The sequence below is a fragment of the Sorex fumeus genome, unplaced genomic scaffold, assembly GCF_029834395.1.
Source record: "Sorex fumeus unplaced genomic scaffold, SorFum_2.1 ptg000017l, whole genome shotgun sequence".
NCBI lineage: Eukaryota > Metazoa > Chordata > Mammalia > Eulipotyphla > Soricidae > Sorex > Sorex fumeus.
Genome location: NW_026606074.1, coordinates 1325245 through 1348393, shown reverse-complemented (window position 1 = coordinate 1348393; position 23149 = coordinate 1325245). Strand labels below are relative to the sequence as shown.

The following is a 23149-nucleotide window of genomic DNA, read 5'->3' as shown; positions in this document are numbered from 1 at the left end:
ACCGCAGGCCAGCAACACCGACACCAGGAGGGCCCGGCTACAACCACCCAACTTCTGGATGTGCTCATCAGGGGAAGGGTTCAGGCCGCTGTGTGGGAGGAGGGGACCTGGGCATGCGGGGGATGGGAAATTGACATGGCGGTAATATTGGACGGCAGCAAGAACTCAACTATCAATCACCTTGTAAATGACGGTTCTTGAAGAAGAATGGCTTTGTATATGTACATTTATATACAGAGAGAGGAGCCCTAAAGGCAGGGGGAGAGAAACAGCTGGGGGGGGTGCTGTGATAGGGAGCCACCCCACCCCACATGCAGACAGACCACGGCACCCATGCAAAGACAGAGCGAAGCAGAGGTGGACCTCAGCCCTCTGGCATCCCTGAGGGTCACACATGTCTCTTACATGGGCTCTGAGCCCGGGTTTCCACCCACCACACAGAGCTCACCTTGCAGAGACAAGGCTGCACGCGGCCCCCACATATGAGGGCTCAGAGCAGGAGAGGACAGACACTTCCTTGATTTTTCAAACTCAGGGACAATCACTTGTGGTGGTCTGGATACAGAAGGGAAGTGGGTGGTGGTCCTGCTAAAGTATGTTTCCTTCTGAGCCCACGGGGTCACACCCACCTCCCGAGGTGGCGCTCTTCTGGGCCGAGGCCCCGGAGGCTGCTCCAGGCACCAGCGCCAACCCTTCCTGCCTCCCTCTCAGAGTTCTCTGCAAGGGCAAGCACAGGGAGCAGCTCAGGGCTTCAGTCACGTGTGTGAGCCGTGGAGCTCAGTTCTCAGCAGCGTCTCACAACCTTCACAATGCGGAGCAGCTTGGGGAGCGCTCAGGGTCGTGTGGGCTGAATCAGAGCAGTCACAGGGAGAGCAGGAAGGCCGTGAGCTCGGGTGCGCAGGGCACTGGGGAGACAGGCAGTGGGGTCCGGGGTTGCGGTGACTGCCGGGAAAACTGATACGAAACAATGAAGTCAACGAAGGCCTCTGTTCCCTTGTCTTCACGGTAGGACGCTAACCCACGACATGCCTATGTGGGACCTGAGGGCCTCTGCAGAACATTCTGGTTAGAGCAGAGCCGATGTCCCGGTTCCGCAGGCTGTAGATGATGGGGTTCAGGAAAGGTGGCAACATGAGGTAGGAGAGAGCGGTCAGCAGATTTGTGAGGGACGCTGCATCTGCACTGGGCCCAAACGCAGCTATCATTAAGGAGACTTCAAACAGAACAAGAACAACTAGCTGTGGGGTGCAGGTGGACAGGGCCTTGTTGCGGGCCTCCGCTGACCGCATCTTAAGCACCGCAGAGAATATTCTCACGTAGGACAGGACCAAGGACGTGAAACAGCCCAGGACGATGCCACAGCTGACTGCGAGGATGGCAAACTCAGAGAACTGGACCTCCGGCTCTGAGATCCTCATGATCTGAGGGACATCGCAGAAATACTGGTGGATGACGTTGGACTTTGTGAAGGGCAGCCGGAACATGTTGCCCGTGTGGATGCTGGAATAGACCAGCCCCGTGGCCCAGGAGCCCCCCGCGGCCTGCGTGCACATCCGGGGGGTGACAGTCAGCCCATAGTGCAGGGGGTGACAGATGGCGACATAGCGGTCATAGGACATCACCACCAGGAACGCCAGTTCGGTTGAAGCAAACACAATCTGCAGGAAGATCTGGGCAGCGCATTCAGCGAGGGAGATGGTCGAGCTGCCCACCAGGGAGTTGACGATCATTTTGGGGACAGTGACAGAGATGCAGCAGAGGTCAATGAAGGACAGGTTGGTGATAAAGAAGTACATGGGGGCGTGCAGGCGGGGGTCGGACACGATGGCGCTGATGGTCAGCAGGTTGCCGGCCAGGGCCCCCAGGTAGACCCCCAGGAACAGCGCCCCCTGCAGGAGCTGCAGCTGCCGGGAGCTGGAGATGTCCATGAGCAGGAACTCTGTGAAGGCCGTGAGATTGTCCATGGGAGCTGAGGGGCCGTGGGCACCTGGAAGGAGGCGGGAGTGAGGGCAGGGCCGGAGGGGGCAGCACCACCTCAGAGGATGCCGCTCCCTCCCCCGAGTGTGCACGCATGGATGCACGGGGACTCCCTCTAATGGGGTCGCCCCATCCTGCTGGCTGACAGCTCATTTCAGACTTTGGGAGATGGAGCGCCTGAGAGCTGGTGGTCAGGGCGACCCCTAGTGTGTCCCCATACCCTCCTTCCACTCGGACAGCCCCCTGCCTCAGTGCCACTGCCAATATCTGGGCCCCAAGGGCGAGATCCCTAACCTCTACCCTACACCCTCAGACTTGGATTTTTCTGAAATGACTTCATGCAGTCCAAGGATCCTAGTTACAGTATATTTGTTCACTTGTGCTGAAATGCCCTGAGTAAAAATGCAAGCTTAGTTATTTTAGTATTTCTTATTAGTGCATTTTATCATGACTAAATTGAATAGTTAAATTTCCTTCAGAAAAACCAGAATTCCCAGGTTTTACTTTTGTATAATCTGGTCATTATACTTGTCAATCTGTCCCAATTGCAGAACTTCCACAATATTAATAAAAACAGTTCTGAATATGAATGTTTGCGGTGGTTTTCTAGAATATTTTTAGCTAACTGTACTCCCTAGCAATCATGATTGCTTCATAGTTTACGGTCTACCTAGACTGTACTGAAGTCAAGTGTTTAAGGAAACAGTCTCAAACAACAGCTGGTGACAACGGTCAGCACATGGACATCATGTCTGAGGACAAAGGTCTTGGGACAAGCAGGTATCGGCAGCACCCACTCTGGGACCCACCAACACTGGTCAGGACGGCCCCTCTGGCTCAGCCCTGGATGCCTGTGGCTCTGGACCTGCCTTACCTCAGGAGCTCTTCTGAGGGGTCTTCTGGGCTGTGTGGACGGTCCCCACACACTTTGGCTTTTCCTACAGCTGCAGATTTCACACCACGTCCTTCACATGCATCGTGAGGCCAGAGCCGGAGGTGGTCCCGCCTATTCCTGGGGTCCGGGTGGGAATGCTCAGCAGAGTCTGTGTAGGGGCTGGTGTGGGGATGGGGCAGAGGTCCGGGTGGGGACGCTCAGCAGAATCTATGTCGGGGCTGTGTAGGTGTGTGGGGACTCAGACCTGTGGCCCTGCCGCCTGAGGAGACGTTTCACTCACCACGTGGCCTGTCCTGGAGATGCACACAGACACCAGCGTGTCCTCAGGGCCCGGCTCAGGAAACGGTCATCTCCGTGCCCAGGCAGCGTCCCCAGGAGAGTGGTTTCCTGTCACTGCAGCGGCCACCTCTGTCCAGACAGTGACCGGGCGCTGACGCCATGGGAGCCGGAGCAGCTGAGAGCAAGAGCAGAAGCGATGTCAGGCATGGGTTCAAGCTCACGCTGGACCAGAACCAGGAGCTGCAGTAGACGAGGCACAATGGGGCTGGGGCCTGGGGTCAGGGATGTAGGCAGGAGAGCAGGGCTTCCTCAGCTCCCCCAGCTGAGGTGCGGCTGTCCCTGCTCTGAGTCCCGGCACGGCTACGTGTGAGGGACGCGCTGAGGCTGAGCCGTCCCCTCGGCCGTCCTTATTATCAGCCTGGCAGCGAGGGAGGCACCACCGGGTCAGCCCTGGGGCACAGGGACCCACCCCAGGGACGTCTCAGCTGTGCCTTGGGAGTCGGGCACGGCAGAACCAATGTCTTGTGATACAAGAACACAATATCTCTCATGTTTGGAAATTTTAGTTTTCTTGGTTTGGGAGCTACACCTAGTGTGCTCAGGGCTCCCTCCTCGTGTGCCGAGGAACCACATGGGGGCTGGAGCTCTACCCCGGTCAGCCCCCGTAAGGCGAGTGCCTGCCCTCTGTATTCTCTCTCCAGCCCCTAAGGCTTAGAAATATGTTCTCAAAATGGTTGGAGTTTTAGTAATTACAAGAACAGTTTTTTTTTCCTTTTTGGATCAGATCCGGCAATGCACAGGGGTTACTCCTGGCGCTGCACTCAGGAGTTACTCCTGGCGGTGCTCAGGGGGCCATATGGGATGCTGGGAATCGAACCCGGGTTGGCTGTATGCAAGGCAAACAAACACCCAACCCGCTGTGCTATTGCTCCAGTCCCAGTTACAAGAACATTTTGATATAAAATTAATTTTTTTGTACAATAGTGAATCAGTAAATTATGGAACCCCTAAAGCAATTATGTTATAATAATTTAAGGAACTAAATCAGAGCTCTTTCAGTAGTAGTATTAAAAGGAAAATAAGAGAGACAGAGTGAGAGAGAGAGCAAGAGAGAGAAAGAGAGGGAGGTAGGGAAGAGAAGACTGTCTGCCATAGAGGCAGGTGGGGGCATGGCGGATGGAAACTGGGGACACTGGTGGTGGGAAAAATGCGCCGTTGAAGGGACGAGTGTTGGACAGAACATTGTGTGACTGAGAATGGATCATGAACAACTTTGTGACTATATCCCATGGTGATTCAGTAATGAAAAAAATCATATCTCTAGGAAAATCATAAGTTTAAAATCTCTAAATGAATTAATGATTGCATTCATCTGGGGAACATAAAGTAACAAAATAGGAGACTAACACCCAAGAGTGGCCGAGACTAGTACCAGGAGTTTTGCTCCATGATTTGGAGGCCAGCCACACATGATAGGGGAAAAGGGAGCTCAGATAGAGAAAGGAGCACCAAATAAAGGGTGTTGGGAGGATCCTCCCAGGATGGGAGAAGCATGCTGAAAGTAGACTATAGACCAAACATGATTGCCACTTAATGCCTCTTTTGCAAACCACAACACCCAAAAGGAGAGAGAGAGAACAAAAGGGAATGCCCTGCCACAGAGGCAGCATGGGATGGGGGGATGGGCGTAGGAGGGATACTGGGATCCATGGTGGTGGGAAATGGGCACTGGTGGAGGGATGGGTGTTTGATCATTGTACAATTGAAACCCAAGCACAAAAATTTGTAAATCTACAACTGTACCTCATGGTGTTTCACTAACAAAAATTAAAAAAAATGAATTAATGACATGACTCTGGATTAGAGATGTGTGCTGAAAGTGGGTAAGTGACCAAACATGATGACCTTTCAGTATCTGTACTGCAAAAGATAATAATGGCCAAATGGGGAGAGGGAACAAGGCGGGGGAGATGGGGGATATTGGTGTTGGGAAACATACACTGGTGGAGGGATGGGTGTTGGAATACTGTATGACTGAAAATCATGAAAGCCATGTAACTATTTCACAGTGACATGGTAATTCAATAAAAATAATTAAAAAATCTCTAACTTATTGTTTGAGTGGAGCGATAGCACAGCGGTAGGGCGTTTGCCTTGCACGCAGCCAGCATGGCCGACCCGAGTTCGATTCCTCCGCCCCTCTCGGAGAGCCCGGCAAGCTACCGAGAGTATTCGATATACCAGACACAGTAACAACAAAGTCTCCAATGGAGACATTACTGGGCCCGCTCAAGCAAATTGATGAACAACGGGAGGGCCTTTACCTTTACCTTTACCTTATTGTTTGAGTTGTTTGAACCGAGGTCAATAAATGAGTGCCAGCCTCCCAGGTCAGGGTCAGCCAGCATCAGACTCAGGGGCTCAGCCAGGAGGGTCCGGAACCTTCCCCACAAGGAAATATCTGGGGCTGTGGAACAGTCCTCTGAGAGGGAGAGGGAGAGGGAGGGAGGAAGGCAGGGAGGGGAGAGAAAGAGAAAGCGAGACAAAGAAAGAGTGGGTAGAAGGAGGGAGGGAGGGAGCGAGGCGGGGAAGTGCCTGCCATAGAGACGGACTGGGTGGGGTGATGGCAGGGAACCCGGGGACACTGGTGCTGGGAAATGAGCACTGGTGGAGAGATGGGTGCTGGAACACTGCAGGACTGAAACCTGATCATGAACAGCTTTGCCTGGTCTCTCTCACAGTGATTGAATACAAAAATGATTAAAAAAATAAAAAGAAATCCTGAGTTCTGTGGAGAGTAATATTGAACAGGTGAGGGAAGTTCAGCTTGTGAGTCATAAATATTTACATTCTGGGGAGGCTTTGGGTAAGACTAAGAGGGCTGGACAGCGTGGCTTTATGTGAGGAGGCGGTGGTGCATCCTCTGAAACTGCCAAGGTGACAGTGCTCAGGCTGCCAGCAATCAGATAAGTAGCACTGCACTGTACCACTGTCCTCCCGTTGTTCATCGATTTGCTCAAGCGGGCACCAGTAATGTCTCATAACAAATTGTGAGACTTGTTGTTACTGTTTTTGGCATATCGGATACATCACGGGTAGCTGGCTAGGCTTTGCCGTGGGGGTGAGATATTCTTGGTAGCTTGCTGGGCTCTCTGAGAGGGGTGGAGGAATCGAACCCGGGTCAGCCGCGCGCAAGGCAAACGTCGCACCTGCTGCGCTATCACAGCACAATTAGTTTTCTTCTCTGTTTGATTCCAGAATCATGTAGAAAATGAAGTTTCTGAAAGGCTTAAAAAAATGGGAAATGGCGCCCTCCCCTCTCTGGAAAGAAAGATGGCGGCTGCACGGGAGCCTTGTGGAGAGCAGGTATGAGCCGGGGGTGGGGGCGACTGAAACCTCATGGGACGGGGGCCGCTCCGGCCCGTCCTTCACGCCCTACCGAGGTCACCAGTTGCCCCCCACGAGCGGCTCTCCGGCACGGCCACGGCCCCAGAAGCACGGACACCATCTCTTTTTTTTTTCCCTTTATTTTATTTTATTTTTTTTTTTACAGTTGTAGATTTACAATTTTTTGTGCTTTGGTTTCAATTATACAATGATCAGATACCCATCCCTCCACCAGTGCCCATTTTCCACCACCATGGATAATATCCCTCCCACCCCCATCCCCCCATCCCCCCTGTCTCTGTGGCAGGGCAATCCCCTGTGTTCTCTCTCTCCTTTTGGGTGTTGTGGTCTGCAAAAGAGGCATTGAGTGGCAAACATGTTCAGTCCATAGTCTACTTTCGACATGCATCTCCCCTCCTGGGAGGATCCTCCAAACATCCTTTATTTGGGGACACCATCTCTTAATTATCTGATTCTCAGTAGAAATACTTCCAGGGTTAATAAATAAAATAGCAGAAATCCAAAAGACATCATTTAACTCTTGAACCCAGCTGTAGAAAACAAACCATTCCACAATGCTTTTTCAGCATGGCTGTTTTGGGGGGGGGAGGGGTAAAGTCTAAATAATAATGGTGCAACTTTTATCGAAACAACGAAGCTAGTCAAAGTAGACTGAGTGTTAACTAGAATTCATCTGCCCCACAGGCATTGGGGGGTGGGGGGTGGGGGTTTATTGGGGTTCTTCGTGGTGAAAAATAAGTATTGGTAAAGGGAAATGTGATTGATATCTGCATGACCGAGACCTAAACCTGAAAGCTTTGTAATTTTCCCACAACAATTCAATAAATAAATAAATAAAAATGGGAAATGGGCACTGGTGGAGGGATGGGTATTTGACCATTGTATAATTGAAACCCAAGCACAAAAATTTGTAAGTCTACAACTGTACCTCATGGTGTCTCACTAATAAAAATAAAAAAAATGCTTTATTTTAAAAAACATAATGAAACAGTTCTGTTTACAGTGCTTCACAGTCATACTCTGTTCCAATGAAGGAAATCATACTCCCAGAATAACAGCACAGCAGGTAGTACAGCATGGTCATACCGTTTGCCTTGCACTAGCTGACCTGGTTGTATCCCTGGCCCCCAGATGGTCCCCCACACCCACTGGGAGTGGTCCCTCAGCAAAGAGACAGAAGTAAGTCCTGAGCACTGCCAGGTGTGAACCAAAACCAAACCAACAAACCAAACGAAGCCACATAGGTCATCACTGTCACTGTCACTGTCCTCCTGTTGTTCATCAATTTGCTCGAGTGGGCCCAGTAACGTCTCCATTGGAGACTTTTGTTGTTACTGTGTTTGGCATATCGAATACGTCACGGGTAGCTTGCCAGGCTCTGCCGTGCGGGCGAGATACTCTCGGTAGCTTGCCGGGCTCTCCGAGAGGGGCGGAGGAATCGAACTCGGGTCGGCCATGTTGGCTGCGTGCAAGGCGAACGCCCTACTGCTGTGCTATCACTCCAGCCCCACATAGGTCATGAAAGTAACAAATGATTCTTATAAGAGAAAGATGTTTTCTAATGACAAGTATGCTGTGCAGAATTAAAAATAGTGAGCATAGGAGAAAATCTCTTTAATACTAAAAAAAGGTTCATGTCCACCTTTTAGAATATGTGGATTCTTATGTCCATTTTCATCTTGATCGCTTGATCACTTGACATCCTGTTGCTCATTGATTTGCTTGAGTGGGCGCCAGTAATGTCTCCATTTGTCCCTGCTGTGTGCTAGTGTAGCCCAATGGCGTCTGCTCAATCTAGGAACACGAAGAGTCTCGAACTGATCGTTCAGGTTCTTGACGAAGAAGTCTGACCACCTCGTAGGTGCGCGGCCACCTGATCTTTTGACGTCCCGTGGAATCCAGTTGGTAATGGCTCTAGTCCAGTGGTCGTCTCCAAATTGCATTACGTGTTCAGCTCCATCTGATCTGCGATGCCTTGGCAAACGAGACAGTTTCCCTGATTCTAGACCGTTGACAGAAGTCAGAACTCTGGATTCTTTCTCTCATTTGAATGAAGCGTGATACTCCAAGCCTAGCTCTTTCAGTTCCTCTTAGGGAGGCCCAAATAGCGTTCTCATCCTGTTCTTGTAGGGCCCAGGTCTCTGAGGTGTATGTTAATGCAGGAAGAACAGTGGAATCGAAGAGAAGTGCTTGGAACCGGAGTTTCTTCATCCTCTTAGCTATTTCTTTAGTGCTCCTGAAGGCATTCCAAGCTGTTCTCTTCCTTCTGTGCAACTCTGGTGCCAGGTCATTTGTCATGTTGACTTCGCGATCAAGGTACACATAACTGTTGCATTCGAAGATGTTCATTTCACTGAGAGCAAATGGAACATCAGGAACGAGACCGTTTCTCATAAACACGTCTTCGTGAGATTCAGCTGTAGTCTGACCTTTCCACACTCACGGTCAAAGTCGGCCAGCATTTGTGCCGCTTGGCTAATGTTTGGTGTTATTAGAACGATGTCATCAGCAAAGCGGAGGTGGTGTAGTTAATTTTGAAAAATCAAAAAATCAATTCATTGGTTTTTCATCTATTGATTGCAAATCTATTTTTATCCATAATAGAAGATAAACCCTACGGCAGACAGAAGTCTGAGAAGGAAGTTCAACACAAGCAGGACTCGGCTTTCTGCCACACAGAAACTTAACTGTTGGTGTCTTTGAAAGGGGCCCACGGGGCCCTGAACACCAGCCACGAGATGGTCCATCCTCAGAGCCACGCGGTTCAGGGACCCTGCAGAGACTCCGCCCTCCGGGCCACTCCCCACTCTGACACCCCAACACCCACCTCCAGCTCAGGACCCCCGTGTGCAGGTGGGGGCCTGGTGCTCTTGGGCACAACTCTCAGGGTCTCTCGGAAGCTGGGCTTAGGGGCTTCCCCACTTGTTCCTCCCAAAGACGAGGCTTTACACACAGTCCTGGTGACCAGAGAAGCTCAGGCCCCCTGCACCCCCACAAGCCCCCTCCTCTTCAGGCACCCTAAGACCCACGGATGCTGGTGCCATTCCCTCCCCCAGGAAGACCCTCACAAAGAGAGTCAATGGAGGCCTACAGTCTCAGCACCATGACTCAGTTTACCCTGACTGGGCTCGTGGACATGTCTGGGCGCCTGACCCTCTCTCAGTGGGCAGCAGCTGTGCACAGGAGAGAAGCCTCCGTCAGCTCCTCAATGGGAAGGAAAGTCACAAAGAGGGACTCCCAAGGCCAGACTGGCCCCACAACCACCGTCATCTGGGACAAGCTGCAGAAAGGTCACCTCACAGGAAGGAAACTTGTGCCCTACCTCAGGGTCCTGGGTCACCCGTGGGGTTGGACTCTGCACCTGCCTGCAGAGGGCAGTCCTGGACCCAGGATGCCCGGCAGAGGTAGGAGCCTGGCAGTTATAGGGGTGGAACAAGCCTGATGTGGTCAGTGTGTCTGCACGGACACCTCAAAATGACCTGTCAGAGTTCAAGCTGAGACCATGAGACAAGCACCGTCTGTCAGACAAAGACGCCCCCATGCTGCTCCTTCAGGTCAGCTGTGGGCTGGGTCCTGGCTCCCAGGTCTCCAGCGCACGCTGTGGGGTCAGTGTCCTGCACTTGCTGCCCCTCGTGACCTGCTAAGGTGAAGTAACCGGGGCCACGGTCACCGGCAAGGCCGTCAGTGGGGTTCAGGGCTGCAGGAGAAGCCTTGTGCCCCCAGGGCCAAGGCGCTGCTCCCTGAGGACGCCCCGGGCCTGATATAAGCGGCAAGGTGCTGTGCCGGGGAGGAATGTGCCTTCAGCTGCGAGCCTGGCTCCTGCCCCGCTCCTGTGCCTTCTTCCTACTGACGCTGTACGGCCAAGGCAGCGCCGAGACGGGAAAGGCAAGACAGGCACCGAGCGGGCCCGGCCCCTCGGGAAGGTCCGCCCGGGCGGAAGGCAAACTGAACGCTAGTCAGGGCTGCCTGGGCTTGGGGCCGGGGGCTGGGTCACCGCTTACTCGTGTGGCCTCATGCTACTGGCAGGGACGCTGAGCGTCGGCGGAGCCTGTGGGGGCAAAGCAGACCCGGGCTCAGCCTGGGCCCCGGGGGTGGGTCTGACCAGCCCTTTCATTCTGTCCCTGACCAGACCCCACACCGACCGAGGGAGGTGACTGAACGTCTTGACTCAAATAGCTCTCAGAGCCAGGGAGTCCCTCAGACAGCGTCCCTGACACAAGGCGGTGGGCGTTGCCTTGAGGGCTGAGTCTGGGTCGGGGCTCCCGAGCCTAGTGACACCTTTGCTTTCTCTCCCCAGTGGGAACCAGGAGCCGTTCTCTGCTGAGGGAGGGGCTCTGGCTGGGGGGCGCCTGCCTGGCCACCTGTACGAGGTGAGTGAGAGCAGCAGGGGCCGGGTCTGGCCAAGCCCAGCATCTCAGAGCTGTGGCCCGGGTCCCTCCTGGCCAGGAGTGAGAGCCCTTTGCAGAGAGCCTGGAAGCTCGTGCCACTGGGCAGGGAGGCAGATATTCTCATCGGCTCCACGGGATCCCCCGATGGGACCCTGCCCCTGGTCAGGCCACAGACTGCTGCCTCTGTGCTGGGTGCAAAGAGGGAGACTGTTCATTTGAATCCCCTCCCCCCTACTCCGGACCCTTCCGCACTCAAGAAGCCCCCCAGGAGACAGTCTGCAAATGAAAGCCCCCAAATGACCATCCAGGGACAGCTATTGGGGTCCGGTAGGGAGAAGCTGATTCTGTGCTGACCCCGGGCTGCCTGTGTAGGCTCTACCTGGTCAGTAGCCTGGGGGCAGCCTCCCCTGAGAATCGCAGCTGACAGGACTGTGTGCCTCTGTCCTCCCTCTCTGGCCCGACGTGCTGTCTGATTCACTGACCGTGCTTCTGCCCCTGAGGCCCAAGCTCAGGAAACAGGGACAAGGCTGACCGGTGCCACGCTGTGACCAGCCCTGGGCCTGCAGAGGGGAGGGGGCGTCTCCCACGTGGCACCCAGGGGAAAGCTGCCTGAGAGCAGAGTGGGGAGACGGGCACAGAAACACCCTCACCCTCTAACCGGGCATGCGGGCATGACTGGGCAGTGCTGACACTTAACCTCAGCACCGTGCTCCCTGCTCAAGGTCAGAGAACCGACCTGGTCATGCTCTGAGCTCCTACCAGCATCTGGGCAGCAGAGGGAAGGCGGGTCGCAGATGTGTCTCCTTGAGCTGAATCCCACTGTCCTCTGGGGTCAGCGGTGTCCCAGAAGCTGGACTTAGTGGCTTCCTTATTGCTGCTGACAAGTAGGGGGGATGATCTGAGAAATAAAATATAGCTGGGGTCATTCCCACCTCGGCTTCATGCAGGGCTGAGACCATCCACCTGAGCTGTGCCCAGCTGCCAGGCCTTGTCCTCACGGCCCCCTTGACCATTTGCTCTAACCCGTGGCCTCTTATTTCATTGTCCCCCACCCTCAGGCTGTTCACCGTGGAGAGAGGGGATGGAGGCCTACAATCGCAGCACCGTGACTCAGTTTACCCTGATTGGGCTCTCAGATCTCCCTGGGGTTCGCTACCCTCTCTTTGTGGTCTTTGCTGTCATCTACCAGGTCACCTTGCTGGGCAACGGGGCCATTCTCTTGGCCATAGGGGCGGAGAGGAAGTTGCACACGCCCATGTACTTCTTCCTGGCCAACCTGTCCCTCCTGGACATCTCGTGTCCTTCTGCCACTGTCCCCAAGATGCTGGACAACCTCCTGACGGAGCAGCACAGCATCTCCTTCCTGGGATGTGCCACGCAGCTCTACTTCCTGGTGGCCCTGATGGGGACGGAGGTCTTCCTTCTCGCAGTCATGGCGTATGACCGGTACGTGGCCATCTGCTTCCCCCTTCGCTACAGCCTCATCATGACCAAGGCTCGCTGTATGCAGCTGACGGCGGCCACCTGGGCCGCGGGGTTTCTCAACTCCCTCCTGCACACGGTGCTCACCTTCCGCCTGTCTTTCTGCAAGTCCAACCGTGTCAACCAGTACTACTGCGACATCCCCCAGGTGGTGGCCTTGGCGTGCTCATCCACGTTTGTGGCAAAGTTGCTGGTGCTGGTGATTGGAGGCATCTTTGGGGTTGGGGCCTGCGTGGTCACCCTCATCTCCTACGTCGACATCATCTCCACCATCCTGAAGATCCAGTCTGTGGAGGGGAAGCGCAAAGCCTTCTCCACCTGTGCGTCCCACCTCCTGGTGGTCTGTCTCTTCTACGGAGCCGCCATCTTCACCTACATCCACCCTTACTCAAGCGAGAGCTCCGCCAGGGACAGACTCATCTCCATGCTGTACGGTGTCATCACCCCGATGCTGAACCCTATGATCTACAGCCTGAGGAACACGGAGGTGAAGAACGCACTCCGGAAGGTCCTGTGTGGAAGAGCATCATAGCACGCCTGGGTCACCTGCATCCTGGCTCCCCTGATGTGCTGGAGCGATGTCTAAGGCTTTTGTGGAGATGACTGATGTGTCAGGACATGAGGCAGAATGAGGGTGAGTGAGCTGCTCACTGCCGAGATGGGTCAACCAAGCGTCTTTGATCTACACTGAAAACTCAACCCTGGGCAACTTGTCCTATATTTCTCTCTCCCTTTTACCCTGTAATTGACTATGGAAAAACATTTCTCTTTAACTCTTTTTTTCTTAGATGTGAGAAAAATGGGTTTATTCAGGTTCTAGAAACATGACCAGGGGCTGGAGCGATGGCACAGTGGGTAGAGCATGTGCCTTGCACGTGGCCGACCCGTGTTTGAGTTCCAGCATCCCATATGGTCCCCCGAGCACCACCAGGAGTGATTCCTGAGTGCAAAGCCAGGAGGAACCCCTGTGCATCGCCGGGTGTGACCCAAAAAGAAAAAAAAAAGAAACACGACCACAAATTTCACTGAGAGCAAGAAGTTCACGACCTTCTTAGGCTGCTAGCATCTGACAAGCAGGTAACAGGGTTTTTACAAGCCAGTGACCCACTTAAGCCATCCTGGTGTTCTAACCCCTTCCCCCAAACCAAAATGGCTGCTTGCAGCAGAATTTGGTGAGCTAGGATGGCCCAGTGTCTTGGGTGTGGGCCAGCCACTCATGGGAAGCCTATCCCATGGGGTGAAACTTTTATTTATTTATTTTTTTTGCTTTTTGAGTCACACCCGGTGATGCTCAGGGGTTACTCCTGGCTTTGCACTCAGGAATCACTCCTGGTGGTGCTCGGGGGACCATATGGGATGCTGGGAATCGAACCTGGGTCGGCCGCGTGCAAGGCAAATGCCCTCCCCGCTGTGCTATTGCTCCAGCCCCCGAAACTTTTTAAAATGGAACCACTGAGATAGACAGTTACAAAGTTGTTCATGATTGAATTTTAGTCAAACAATATTCCAACATCCTTCCCTTCACCAGTGTACATTTCCCACCACCAAAGTCCCCGGTTCCACCCCCCAACCCTGCCTCTATGGCGCTCTCTCTCTCTCTCTCTCTCTCTCTCTCTCTCTCTCTCTCTCTCCATCTCCCCTTTAGACTCTGGCTTGCAATACTGTTCTGAGAGGGCATCGTGAAAACTCTGCATCTGTGTCACATAGTGTGGGAGAGTCACAGCCTCCACAGACACAGCACGTGGCTTTGTTAATGGCAATACTCTGTGACATGAATGACCACGAGAGCTGTACCTGAGTGTCCACTTCCCGTCGCCCACACAGGGCTCACTGGATGCGTCCCGTTGATCTGACAGTGCCATCGGTGTGGTGCTGGTATGGCATAGCTGTCTTCATGGTACCACTGGTATGATGCTAAGTGTGGTGCAGCCGTCTTCCGTGAGCCCGTGCCATCGGGTCCTCTCGCGGGGATGTCTCACACGGCCTTACCAAGAGGGCTTGGCCAGATCAAAACCGTTTTCTGAAATGTTAGAAAGAAAGACCTGTTCCACATTTCTATACACTTCTCAAACCTACCGTCATGGATCTTAAATCTTTTTTTTTTTGCTTTTTGGGTCACACCTGGCGATGCACAGGGGTTACTCCTGGCTCTCAGAAATTACTCCTGGCAGTGCTCGGTGGGACCATATGGGATGCTGGAAATCAAACCTGGGTTGGCCGCGTGCATGGCGAACGCCCACTGTGCTATCGCTCCAGCCCTGGATCTTAAATCTTGATCTTGTTACATTGTGATGCCAGAGACTGAACTAAGGGCCTCAGCACTTCTGGCCCGAGTCCCCCGGCCCTGAACATACCCTGGGCCATCAGGCTGATTTTACTTTATTCGAGAGAGTGAAGAAAAATGTCTCTGAAATACAAGAAAAACCAAGGAGGCTCTGCAGTGACCTGTGATGTTGAGGGGATCTTGGTGCTGGCAACACAGTCTGGGGTGGTGGCCGGTCCCTGCCCTGAGGGGCAGTCTCGGTGGGCATCTGCTCCAGGCTGCGGTCTCACTGGGCATTGCGCCTGTAGGAATGACCCTGTATCCTGCTTCATCCAGAGTTCTCCACAGCTGCTCCCAGCGGTTGATAGTAGCCGGTCTGGGCCCTTCGCACTGCCAGGACTTCATACGCGACACAGCCTCTGCTGTTCATGATTTTACGCTTCTTCACGATTATTATTATCAGCAGCATTTTCATCCCTTACCGAAAAGCTTACCAATTTTTCTTGTCTCTGGAAAAAAAAGCTGCTTAGCTTTATATTTTCACTGTGCTTTTTAACTTCTACTTTGATTTTTTTAATTTCCGTCCTTCTATTAAGTTGAAGCTTATGTTATTTAAATATTTTTCTATTTCTAAATCATTGTGTAGTGAATCTATATTTTAATCTTTCACTTTTTAAGGTAGGCATTTCTAATAGGTAATGTTCATCTTTCCCCCCCATCTTTAAAGAACTGTGTTTTATAAAGTTATTGAGTTTTAGGCATAAGCTATTTCATCACCAATCCCCGCACCAGGGTCAAGTCCCTCCATACCCAGACCCCCACTCCCCACCCCCCACCTGTCACCTTGACAGGAGCAGGTAAGGTTCACCTTAGAGCTAAGGTTTTCTACAGCTCATAGGCTTTGGCATGTCACGGTTTTCATTTAGCTCAAGATTAAAAATTAAATATTCATTTATTTATCTCAAGACTGAACGTTTTCTTTTTGATTCCTTCTTTGAAGCACCGGACTCTCAGGAGTATTGTATGGGCTCTTCAGACACCTGCGTACTTTCTGGTTTTCTTCCTGCTGGTGTCTGCTGACTGTTGGGGTGGTGGGCACTGGCAGTCAGGGCCATACCCAGTGGTGCTCAGGGATCAGTCCCGGCAGCCGGGGTACTCTACGGGATCCCGGGGAGGGAACGTTGGGCGCTGTGTGCAGGGCACCCCCCTACACCTATCTCTCTGGCCCCTCTCCTGCTGAATTTTATAAGTTGTGTTTACAACTGTAGTTTAACAGCTTGCAGGTGTTTTATCTGGTTTTCTGCTAAAACCAGTTTCTTCTGGGGTTCTGTTGGGAAATAAGACCTAATAAGGAAATAGGTTTAGTAAATCAATTTTTTTGTGTTCTTGCAGTTAATTAATGCACTTAAAAAGGATTATGCCTGAGAATGATTCTCCCTCTTTAAAATAACATACTTTGGGGGTTGGAGAGATAGCATGGTCGGTAAGTCACTTGCCTTGCATGTGGCCAACCCAGTTCAATCCCTGGCACCCCATCTGGTCCCTTGAGCTCACAGGGACTAATTCCTGAGTGCAGACCCAGGACAAACCCTGAGAATCACTAGGTGTGATTCATAAACCTAAAAAAAATTTTTTTTTCTTAATTCCCTTCAATTTTACTAAAATTTACATTGGTAAATTTTCTTATTTCATGTGAATACAAAATTGTATTAGCACCAAATTATTCTTAAAACTTATATAACTCAAAAAAATTTAGCGTTTGAAATTTTTTTGTTTACAATGTTGTGGAATTTCAGGAGATCACCCTACTCACCTATATATGTGTAGGTGTCCAAGCCTCCTCAAAAAAAGAAAAAGGAATCTTTCCTATATGAGGGGAGAAAAACAGAAACACAGGCAGAGAGTAACACAAGGTCCAAGTCACGGGAACTGAAGGCTTCATCCATGGAGGGGGGTGGGGGCCTGGGGGGGTGCTGGAGGCGGCTCTGGTGATAGGTGTGGAGGAATGAAAAAGGTGGTAACAGCACTGTGAACCTTGGGGCCTCAATAAAATGACTAAAAATTCCTGGTTTTTTTTTCGTTGGTGATTTATTTATTTATTTTTTGTGCTTGGGTTTCAGTTATACAATGATCAAGTACCCATCCCTTCACCACTGCCCATCCTCCACCACCACGGGTCCCAGTATCCCTCCCACCCCTCCCCGCCCCCCGCCCCCCCATCCCACCCTGCCTCTGTGGCAGGGCATTCCCTTTTGTTCTCTCTCTCCTTTTGGGTCCTGTGGTTTGCAAGAGAGGCATTGAGTGGCAATCATGTTTGGTCTATAGTCTACTTTCAGCATGCTTCTCCCATCCTGGGAGGATCCTCCCAACACCCTTTACTTGGTGCTCCCTTCTCTATCTGAGCTTCCTTCTCCCCTAGCACATATGGCTGGCCTCCAAGTCATGGAGCAAAATTCCTGGTACTAATCTCGGCCACTCCTGGGTGTTAGTCTCCCGTTTTGTCACTTTATGTTCCACAGATGAATGCAATCTTTCTGTGTCTATCCCGCTCTTTCTGACTCATTTCGCTTAACATGATACTTTCCATGTGGTACCACTTGTATGTAAATAAAAATTCCTGTTTTTGATCGCATCGCCTTGATCTGTTTCAGTCTATAGTTTCCTTAAATAGTACCAGATGGGTGAGAAATTACTAAGGACTAGAAGTAAAAGGAAGCGAGGGGTGAGAGGGACCTGGTGAAGGAAGAAAAATACGAAGCACAGGAAACAGGGGAGAAAGAAGTATCTGCAGTCAGCAGGGCGACCCTCATAGTCAACACGATGCTTCTGCTGATGGGGCATCTGCCTTTTCCTTTCAAAGCACACACACAACAAGCCTCCGCGTGACTTCTCATGTGAATTCTCTTGGTAAATGAAACTTTGCATGAGACTCTCCCACTAGAATTGATCCGTCTCTGTGCACCCTGGGAGTGACGGGGCCCAAGCCTGTGACTATAAAAGACAGAGAGAAAACAAATGGAATTACGTTTGGGCTTCAAGACGCTGGCAACGGGGTATTCCGAATGAACTATTCGCCAGGGCATTGCAAACTCAGCCTTGCCCTTGTAGGTGCCCACTCACAGATGCCAAAATGCAGAAAGGCCGAGACGGACTCCGGGTAAGAAATCCGGAGATCTCTCGGGCAGAAACGCGCGGGGTGACCTCGGGAGGAGAGTCCCGTCTGCATGCAGGTGGCAGGTTCTCTCAAGCACAGAAAGGCTGAGAACACTGGTTTCCCCTGAACACAGAGTCCGAGTGGAAGTCAGGCCAGGAGAGCAGAGAGGAGCAAACCAAAGAGAGTGTTTTCTCTGAATCTCTCAATGGGAATTCATGATTCGATTTACCCTTGGTCAGAGACATGCTTTGTCTTTTTGGCAGTTGTTTTGACCTGGAGACAAAGACAAAGTACAGATCCCCAAACAACACACACACACACACACACACACACACACACACACACACACACACACGCACGCACACGCACACACACATGCACATACACAGCAGAGGGAAAAGGATGAAATTCTCCATGGGAATGCTGTCTTCCGACTCTCCAGCTTTGGCCTCTGGTTCTACCCCCATCCTCCTTCTCCTAGGGACCCTCCCAACACCAGGGTCCTTAGTGTCCATTCTCACTGCCCAGAAAGACTTTCCTACTTTATCTCCATGGGAGCATACTTTGAGGTTTCCAAAAGCAGGGCATGTGCGACGAATCGAGTGTCTGTAATACTCACTTTGGAGTTTACGGATGGCACAGCCTGCCAGTTACAGTTACAGAGAAAATGCACGTACCGGGGGCCTCTGGGTGCGGTGGGGAGAAGGGCCAGGAAAGAAGGAAGAGGCTGAAGAGGAATGAGCTCAGGGTGTACTTGATTTTGACTCAGGTGAATGGTTGTGTTTTTTTTGGGGGGGTCACACCCAGCAATGCACAGGGTTTACTCCTGGCTCCGCACTCAGGAATTACCCCTGGCAGTGCTCAGGGGACCATATGGGATGCTGGGAATTGAACCCCGGTTGGCCATGTGCAAGGCAAACATTCTACCCACTGTGCTATTGCTCCAGCCCCCTCAGGTAAATGTTTTTTTGCAAGACTTCAGGCGCTTCACATGGATTCTTGCCAACAGATGATCTATTTCAATCTGTGTTTCTGAACAAGTGGCATCTTAAGGCCCTTTTCCTCCTTAGAAACTGTCTATTCCCCCGTCCTCCCACTTTGGGCACATACGCAAACTCCCACATTGCTCCTAATTCAGAGGCAGAACACTTCACACATCGCTCCTGTGCCACCTTTTCTGTGACACTCTTTGATGGGTCTCATGAGTTTGTTCTGTCTCGTCCATGACCTTAACGAAAGATTGCTCATCCCCAAGAGCTGTCATGAGTGCTGGGGGTTGGAGGTGACAGGTGCGAATTTACATGAATCTTCGTGAGACTGGATTCCAGTCCTCATGGCAGTCAGTGTGGGAGTGAGAAGGTCACGGGTGGAGAGGGTTACTAGAAAGGGGTGCGGTGGGGAGAAGGGCCAGGAAGGGACCTTCATCTGCTTCTAGAGGACATCTGGACGTGAGGAGAGAGGACATGTCTGACACCTTCTGTGGGAGAAGTGTGGAGATGCCAGTAGGCTGATGGCCATCTCGTTTGAGAGACCAGAGCTGTCCACTTGGCCTGCGCTAGGGAGTCTCAGCACACATGAGGTGAAACAGGATGTGGAAATCCATCTGCTTTCCCCAAGGATCTGGCATTCACCCGGATGGGAACAGGAAGGGTCAGAATCAGAACAGGCAGAGCACAATGTGCCCAGCAACAGGCCACGCTTCAACGGACGTCTGAACTAATGTGTGGGCAGCTACAAGATTTCTGCAGGCAATGAGAGCTTAGACGATATTCTGCTGAGGAGACAGACATGTGCAGCAATCTCACCAGATCCGAAGAGGCAGAATAAAACACCCACTAAGCGACAGCGAGGGGAGGGAAAGAGAGGGAAGTGTCTGAGACAAGGGGGATACTGAAAATGCAGGAGACTCGACAGACGCCCAGCTGGACACAGTCTCCAGGAGAAAGGAGAGGCAGAGGAGGTATGCTCTGCCTGACAGCTCGGGTGAGGAAGAGACACAGTGCCTCGAGGGACAGCGGCCACCAAAGGGTGGAGCCTGAGCTGATGCCTCAGAGTCACGACGTGGACCTGGGAACGGGCAAGAGAAAAAGTGAGAATGACGGTGACCTGCCGGCCAGCCGTGAGACCCGAAGGCAGCTCCTGCTCCTGCTGCTGAGAAGTTCAGGAGCTCTCAGGGAGACTCGGGGGGCCCCCCGGAGAGCCCCTGCACGGCACTGGAGACACCAAGTGGCAGAACTTATTTGTGGTTTACCATGCTTGGTAACTGTGATGCTGGGGAGGGAACAGTGAGACAGGAAGCAGAGTGAGCAGTGGGGGAAAGTGACCAGCAGAGACTCGGGTGTAGGGATGGGCCGGGGGAGGCAGCGACCAGGCTGGTGGTCCTCAGAGTCCAGCCTCTAGTCAACTAGAGGCGGGTGTCAGGGTCGTTTCTCTGTGTCCCCCTCGCATGCCAGCTCCAGGGGGCGCTCTGAGGAGCCTCACTTCATGACTGTTGAAGTGCCAGCGTCCCTGCTCTTCTGGCACAAAGCTCAGCACTAAGAGACGGTTTCCATTCCGTAGGAGGGTCAGTGAGTCACTGGTTGCTGTTTTGGGGCCTCACCTAGTGGTGCTCAGGGCTTACTCCTGCCTCCTTGCTCTGGGACCCCTTCTGGCGAGGGTCGCGGGAGCACGCGTGGTTCCAGGGATGGAGGGCAGCCCGCCATGCTGTCTCTCCAGCCCCTGCAGGTCACTCTGTTGGATCAGTTTGTTCATTCCTCGACTGGAGCCTTCACCGAGCAGCCCCGTGGCTGTCCCGATGTGCAGGAACTTCTGAGACAGCTCTCATGGCTCCCAGACCACGGCAGGAATTCCCAGTCCCGAGACAAGGGCAGCGTTGTGGATGGCCGAGGCACATGTCCATGCATGCCCGAGGCCGGGGACAGAGCTCCTTTACCAGTGTCTCAGGCGTGCTACTGCAAATGCTGAGTCACCTACAGGTAATCAGAAACACATCCACCCTCACCTCAACCCACACACTCCATGGCAGCATCTGCAGAAAGGGACGCTCTGGAGAGCACTCCCACGCAGTCCAGGGCAGCGGGAGGGGCTGCAGCTGCCATCACCCAGAAACCTCCTCGTGAGGCTCCCGAAGTCTCGAGTTCTCCTCCCGGGAGAGCAGTGGCAGTGATAGGGTGAGAGGGAGTGTCTGCTGGGGCCACTGTGGAGTATCTGGGGGCACCAACCAGGCACAGTGGCTTCTTTTTTTTGCCTTTTGGGTCACACCCGGCGATGCACAGGGATTACTCCTGGCTCTTCACTCAGGAATTATTCCTGGCGGTGCTCAGGGGACCATATGAGATGCTGGAAATCGAACTTGGGTCGGCCACGTGCAAGGCGAATGCCCTACCCACTGTGCTATCGCTCCAGCCCCCCACAGCGGCTTCTTAAAGTGACAGCACGTGGGGGAAGGACACAGAAGGCTGCCCACAGACTAACTGGTGATCTCATTCCACCTCCTTCTTAGGCGACCCTTCCTTTCCCGGGCTACTCTGAGCACCTGTGCCTGGTCACTCCCAGCTTGTTTCCAAACAGAATTCCTCCTCTCTCCGCTGCCCGGGGAGCGGAGGCCCTCGCCCTCCGATTCCTCCCCTTTGGCACCAAACTGCAACAGCTTCCCATGATCATGCGTGCCTCTGGCCTACGGGAGGCGCCATTCCACTCTTACTTAGAACATCCAGTATCTATTTCCTACTGCTTCCAAGGCTTTATTTTGTAACAGCTGTAGCGGCTGAGACTTTTGATTAGACCTCTACGCAAGCTGCCAGGGCTGAGTTTGGACCATCAGGTGGTGCCGGTGCTTCCCTAGTGACGAGCGAGGCCTCACTGCGGGTTCACCAGGGGAGATGTCGTGGGAAGCAGGGGGAGGACGCGGGACACAGTGTCACCTGATTAGTGACTACCCACCAAGATTTCAAAGTGTGGCCTTCGATGTCTAAGTGTCCGTCTTCCAGAGAAGGCTCTAGGCTGGGGAGGCGCCTGGTTGCTTTAGTTCCAGGCTGGTCCTGGAGGGGCGTGGTGGATGGCTGCAGGGGCGCTGAGTGGGGAAGCTTGTGTGTAGCCGCAGGTTTGGGGCCTCAGCAGGAGGCAGACCAGCCCTGCCCCACCTGGAAGGGGGTCCTCACCCCCGCCCGGGGAGCCCCGCCGGCCCTGGGTTCACGTGTTTGCTCTCTGTTGTTCACAGCCTGGGGCGGCGCCAAGAAGAAACGCCTCGTCCATCGCCTACGTCTTCCTGCTGGGCTTCGGGGACCTCGCGGAGGCGGGAGTGGGCCTGTTTGCTTTGTTCCTCGGCCTGTACGTGGTCACTCTGCTGGGGAACCTGGTGCTGATGCTGGCCGTGAGGGCCAGCCCCCGCCTGCACACCCCCATGTACATCTTCCTGTGCCACCTGTCCTGCGTGGACGTGGCCTACACCAGCAGCATCGTGCCCCTGCTGCTGCGGGAGCTGCTGGCCGGGGGGGTCACCGTGTCCTGGGCTGCCTGCGTAGCACAGCTGTACCTGGTGGGTGCCCTGCTGACTGCCGAGTGCTTCCTGCTGGCTGCCATGTCCTATGACCGCTACCTGGCCATCTGCCGGCCGCTCAGATACCCCGTGCTCATGGACGGCAGGGCCTGTGCCCGGCTGGCCCTGGGCGCCTGGGCGGGCGGCTTCCTCTTCCTGGGCGCCATGCTGGCCCCACTGGCTGCCCTCAGCTTCTGTGGCCCCCACCTCATCAACCACTTCTTCTGCGACTACTTCCCGGTTGTGAAGCTCTCGTGCTCGGACACGGCGGCGCTGGAGAAGGCGGCCCTGGCCTCCTCTGTCCTCTCGCTGTCCCCCTTCTGCTGGACGCTGCTGTCCTACGGCTGCATCCTGGCCTCCATCCTCAGGATCTCGTCCGCGGCCGGGAGGCAGCGTGCCTTCTCCACCTGCTCGTCCCACCTGATCGTGGTGAGCGTGTTCTATGGGACCCTCATGGCGGTGTACATGACGCCGCCCTCGGAGACCACCCTCAGCCTCAACAAGGTCTTCTCGCTGCTCTACACGGTGCTCACGCCCCTCCTCAACCCCCTGGTCTACAGCCTGAGGAACAGGGACGTGCAGGCCGCCCTCAGGAGGGGCGCCCAGCTCCACTGTCTGGGACGCCCCGGACACTAGTCGAGTGCCACTGAGAGGGCTGCGGGGCTCAGGGACCCGTGGACGGTGGTTAGAAGGGCCGTGGGTCCCTCTCGGGAAGCTGGAGGCCGAGAGCATGGACCAAACACTCAAAGGGGTGCTGACTACAGGC

General features: G+C 53.4%; 1 protein-coding gene across 1 annotated transcript; it reads right to left on the bottom strand.

Moving 5' to 3' along the window:
* Positions 1–1013: 1013 nt before the first annotated feature.
* Positions 1014–1964, bottom strand: LOC130021585 (olfactory receptor 14I1-like). Its single transcript, XM_056112341.1, has one exon. The coding sequence runs from the start codon at positions 1962–1964 to the stop codon at positions 1014–1016; it is 951 nt and encodes a 316-aa protein (XP_055968316.1).
* Positions 1965–23149: the final 21185 nt, after the last annotated feature.

Bases quoted from the DNA above. Each gene is read 5' to 3' on its own strand.
- LOC130021585 (XM_056112341.1), bottom strand. From the start codon at position 1,964: ATGGACAATCTCACGGCCTTCACAGAGTTCCTGCTCATGGACATCTCC.